The sequence below is a fragment of the Chanos chanos genome, chromosome 3, assembly GCF_902362185.1.
Source record: "Chanos chanos chromosome 3, fChaCha1.1, whole genome shotgun sequence".
NCBI classification, from domain to species: domain Eukaryota; kingdom Metazoa; phylum Chordata; class Actinopteri; order Gonorynchiformes; family Chanidae; genus Chanos; species Chanos chanos.
In genome coordinates this window covers 30,705,963-30,711,751 of record NC_044497.1, presented here as the reverse complement: position 1 = coordinate 30,711,751, position 5,789 = coordinate 30,705,963, and the positions used below count along the sequence as shown (strand labels likewise).

At 39.7% G+C, this 5,789-nt stretch overlaps 1 protein-coding gene across 1 annotated transcript; it reads right to left on the bottom strand.

Annotated features, from left to right (window-relative positions):
- Nucleotides 1-1,908: 1,908 nt before the first annotated feature.
- Nucleotides 1,909-2,553, bottom strand: rnf223 (ring finger protein 223). Its single transcript, XM_030767729.1, has one exon. It carries the CDS (start codon nt 2,551-2,553, stop codon nt 1,909-1,911), a length of 645 nt encoding a protein of 214 aa, XP_030623589.1.
- Nucleotides 2,554-5,789: the final 3,236 nt, after the last annotated feature.

The following is a 5,789-nucleotide window of genomic DNA, read 5'->3' as shown; positions in this document are numbered from 1 at the left end:
ATATGGTTTCAGAATGTTTTCGCATACTATTATTATTATTATTGTTATTATTATTATTATTATTATTATTATTATTATTATTATTATTATTATTACATGGAACATGATGTCACTATGAGAGTGAGTTATCACATAATGTAATTCAACTTGTCTCCCTCAATTTACTTGAATATGATGTTGACTTATTATTTTTTTAATCCCTGTTGTTTTCTGGTGGGTTCGATAAGACAGATCTAAACTGTGGTGTGCTGACTGTCCCTGTGTTGGGTGAATGAAGACTGTTTCCCTCTTGCACTGGCTCAGCCTGAAATGCCTTCTGTCTTGGCCATTACAGCTGACGCAATGACTGTCTGAAATGACAATAAAAAAAATATTAAGTACATTAATAAAAATCTACATGGAGTTATCCAAACATGTCGAGCCATCCTCTCTTTCCACTTGGTTTTCCAGTGGCTCCATATGTGTGGCCAGGTTTGTTTGTAGCTAATAATAGGATAATGTTTGATGAGGATATCTGAGCTATATAAGCTATTTTAGGCAAATGGGAGTGGCCTCTAGCCTACTAAGTACAATATTCTCCTGCTGTTATCCTTATTTCTACTGCTGGTTATTGATGAACTATTCTAATTATATTTTCACAGAAGAACCTCACAAGAAAAGAGTAGGTGAAATAAAAGCAATTTTCGGCCAAAGGCCAGTTTCATATTCCCTATTTAAGCTCAGACATATCACGTTACTTGAGTGTGTCAATGTTTACCAAGTCTAATTGTTTAAGATCAGGTTTCAGGCGAATAAACCCAGGGATGTGTTCCGGTAACTGTCCCTGAATAGGAAGTGATAAAAATATTTGGTAAATTGCTTTGTTTCCCCATCCTCATTACCTTGACTAAGGCTATCTGCTCCCTTGTTAACATTCTATTTATATGATAGGGGAATTCCACGTGACTGTAGCACACATTACAGGAACATTCATTTTACCTTGTCACATGTATGGGTTTTTTTTTTAACAGCATTTATTGTTTTGTAAACAAAAATATATTCCATATTAGTGTACAACTGTACATTGTATACATACATACATACATACATACATACACACACACATATATATATATATATATCTCATCCTGTCATCCTGGAGTTGGTTGAGTAGCTGAAAGGAATTACACTATTTTATCCAAGTCTATGTATTTTATCCACAGTTCTCTCATATAGCCAATAAAACTGTCTTCTTGTATGGGTGCATGACACTTTGTGTTAACACCTGCCATGTCTTACATGGTCATGCCTTGGCAAGAAAAGGTTGAGCATGGATGAGTGCAATGAAACATTCTATTGTCATTTTGCCCTGTCAACTCCCATGATGAAATACTACAATCAAAGCATAATTCATTCACAGGTGTGGAGAAAAAACACCATGATTTTGTAAAAGAACTTGCAAATACTCATAAGGTTGATCTCCAAGTGCAAAAGCTGTTAACTACAACTACACAAATATAGAAATTCAGCATAGAATTGTCTTTTACTGATCCAGGGCCAGAGTAAAAGATTAAAAGGTTTGGGGGATATTTAAAAAAAACACCCCTGTGCAAGAGGCTTCCACCAATTGTGTGTGTATGTGTGTGTGTATGTGTGTGTGTGTGTGTGTGTATGTGTGTGTTGAGCCTGTGCTGATTTCTAGTCCACTTTATCAGTGAGGTGAATCTGCCATCAAATTCATTTTGTTCCAGTCTTGTCTACTCACAGGCATCCTGAAGAGGTGAGTGTAAACTTACACCCAGACAGCCTGTGCAAAACCCTTTCACAAAGCCTTCTCACAGTAATGTGATCAGCAAGGACACTTTAGGCTTTGTCCATAATGGGTGTGTATGTGTGCGTCTCAGGTGTGAGTGTGTGTGTTTCATTTATTCAAAAGGCTGGTGAGGGTGTGAATGGGGAGGAGGTGGTTGTTGGTGACACAGGCCTTGGTACACAGCGCAGAGAGCCTGTGTTGACGATACACTGCAGCGGCCACAACACGATCACTACCAGCAGCAGCATTAGGATGATAAAGAGCACCAGCCGTTTCCAGTCAGTAAACCTATCCAACAGGCCTGTGCCATGAGGCTGTGACTGCTGTGGTGTGCTGTTCTCCTGGCTAGCCCCAATGTCAACGCAGATACAAAAGGCAGGAGATGCAGAGTCCAGTGGCCGTTGGTAGCATAGTTTTTCCCCCTCCAGCCACACTTGCTGTTCCTGCTGTTGATGGACTGGAAGTCGGCACAGCACCTCCCGGCTGGTGGCCAGGGCCGGGGGCCCATTTCTGGGAATAGGGGTGGGGTGGCGACAAAAGGGGCAGGTGATTTTGCCATCTTGTGGGTCCACAGAGATGGCCATGAGCCGGGACAGGCACTCCAAACAGAAGGTGTGAGTGCATGCCAGCTGTTTCGGCGTTTTGAAGACATTGTCATAGGTGTTGAAGCAAATGGAACACTCCGGCTGGGGACTGCTTTTGTCCAGGTCAGCTTCCAGAGGGACCACCTGCGTGTGCCATAGTTTGGGACCAGAATCCATCTCTCAGAGCTTCCTTTTTTCAATGTACTCTTTGTCCTTTGGCACCTACAATTGAAAAAGAATTCATTGTTAAACATATACATAGGAAATTGCAAAATTACACCAATTTTGGCAGCAAAAGTGGTTTTGGAATCATTACATTGGTACACAAAATGGACAAGAGGGGCATATCTGAATAATCAATTCCACAAATGGCTCCTAAGAGGCAGAGAAAAATCCAGTGTTGTTCATGTTGTAGTGTGGTCTATCTGACATTAGACTGAACGTCAGAATAATCCTTTCATGTGTGGGCAGATGGTGGTGGGAACACAGACTTGATTAGCCATGCAGTTATAGCAACAGTATACAAAGCAAGTTTGAGCAAGAGCAAAGAACTGAAAGATAGCTAGTCTTGTGAAATTCCAAAAGAATTTGCATTTTTCAGTCATAGCTGATATTCTGTAACCACAGATCCTCAAAATTCTCTTTTCCAACATTGAAACTTTCCCAATGTGCTTTACACATGATACATTGTTGTTTATGCTACGTCATTCAAACACCTTTTGCATCGCCTTGATTTTTCAGTGTTTCAGTGTTTTGGTAGGGAGCAGCGATGCGGGACTCCTGTCCTTACAGTGTGGAATAGACACAGGCTGCTTTGTTATCCTTCTTATCCTCCAGTGCCCTTCAGAGCCGTCCAACTACACTCAGGCTCTGAAAGTCATTGACGCTCTTGGCAGGACTCAATGACTTCATAACATATCACACATTAAGACTTTATCAACAGAGTTGTTGATTTAAACGACAACAACAACCAAAAGAATATTAAAAAAATAGCCTGGCTGTTTGGTACTCCATTTCCAGACTGCTGGATTTCATTTTTTCTCTTTCAGGTTCTCAAGTTATGATTTACAATCTGATCCAGTTTGACCGGTGTAGGACAAGGCATCAGTTTGACCAGGGGCAGGTGGCCTGTTCACATAGCTTCACATGCAGTCTTGTGTATGAGTGTTTGTGCATGTGTGTGAGCGTGTGTATGTGTGTCTGGCTGTGGCTCCACAAGTGCACAATATGCCTATTTGTTCTCTTTCTCATCACTCTACCCTTGGCATTCCTGTAGAGCACTGCTTTGCCCAGCCAGTCAACTACTCTCTTAACACAATGTCAGAGATGACAAACCCTGACCCCTCAGTGCTGAGCACCTGCAGAAACAGAGCGTGTGTTTCACGTCCCAGGCCATGCGTGCTGAGTCAGTCATTAACCCTGACGTCTTCTACAGGTTGTTCTTCCCAACGTTTTGAAACTAAAATACAATCTTGACCTATTTTTCTTCTTTACGGCGAAAGCGTCACTAATTATTACGGGTATTGGGGTCAGAAGTTTGGACCTTAACAAAACCTCTTTATCTAAATGACACACTTTGGTCTTTAACTTTAGACTACGATTTTAGATCATGGTAAGATAATGAGATCTGATCAATAACTCTAGAATTATTTTATTATTCTGGATATTCACATTATCAATTACTAATCATTAAACTTGTTCTGTGATATTTTGAAATTCAGATATGTTGTACAACATCTGAGACATTCCTGAGAAAATTATTTTCATACCGACTTGCTGCGATATTGCTGCTAGTAAAGAACACTGAAACCCCCATTTATTTGAACTAGCCTTGATTTAATTCAAGGGGAAAGGGGAAAAAAGAAGGGAAAATCAGTCATTTGATATACTTGTCAGTGTACCTCTAATCTTACTGTAAGCAGAAACCCCTTCCTCTGCCAGAGTTTTGCAAGTATATGTGCATACACAGATGTATGACAAAATACCTGTTTGTTTCTAAACCTTTGCTTTGAGTAGATGTTTGAATGAGGACATTTTAATGTCCACTGTCAATATTTTTTAAAAAAAGTCATGTAAACGCTCTCTTACCGGCTGTGTTGTGGTGTGATGCACACGTATGAAATTCTCTTGGTTTCTGTGTGTTATCTTCCAGCAGATTTGCCCTTCTGTAAACTTGAAAGCATACTTGGCTCTGAAGTTGCAGTCGTATGCGTAGTAAAATTCAGGAGTAGTGCGAAAAGACGGTTGACACGCTCTAACTGTATTAGCTGTGGTCCTTCACTCTCTGAGTGTACCATCCACTCTCACCTGCCTCACTTTCCCCACTCCCTTTTCAACACTCTGCATGGAAATGACACTGATAGGCAGAAACAATTATGCAGCCTTGAGGGAATGCCAAAAAAGGCGGAGGGCAGGGTTGAGAGAGAGAGAGAGAGAGACTTCTGGAGTGTAAAATTTCTTCTCATTCATTGTCTTTGTTTGTCCTTCTCCTTCTCTATCCTTGACTTTCTGGTTTTTCTCTCTTTCTTTGTCTGTAGTTTTCTCACTTTTTGTTTGTGTTACCCTCATATACATAAAAAAGTAGGTACATCAATATTTTTTGTTCACCTAAGTGACTTGCCTTTGGCAATCTGACTGATTGCCAGATGGTTGTGAGCATGCCTTTTTGTGTATATGGATGAATCCTCCATGTAATTTCACTTATCCCAGAATACATATGCAACACTGCCCCAAAAACTGACTATTCATTGTGTGAAATAAAGGCTTTCTGATCAATGCGGTATCTGAGCAAACACTGATTGTGTACAGTAAAAGCCTGCCCACTGGTTTACAGTTAATAAACACCTCTGTTCTTGTTTGCACAATAAATGGTCTTCTACAATCCTTTTAATTTATCCTGAACAAGTCTTCTAATTACATACAAGATCATATCCAACCTAAAGCTTACTGTCTACCTAAAAATGTATCTTGTTAATTTGCCTGTGGAACACATCTTTTGAACAGATATAGCAATTCAATATTTAATTTCAATATTTGAGTTATTCTCCTTTTTCTGCCCCTCCACTGAATAATTTTACATTTAATTACTTATCCTGTCAACCCCATCCCACATAATTTTGTGATATTCTGATCAAAATAATATTTGATGTATTTTTCAAGTGGGAAACTGAGCTTTCTAGTATTCTAGTAACTTAATATCTTTTAAAGTAGACATTTCTATGCTAAGGAGAATTGTAGTTTCTCAGAATAACACTCTACTTCTTTCAGTGTATGGTTACTGATTCACAGAGTAGCTCAACTCCAGCCATAACCAGACTTAAGGTATATGTTCACGGGCTTAGACATCTTTATTGCAAGGAAGGGATGGAAAATAGACACACCATCCTTTTCTTTCTCATGTCCCTTTGGTTATT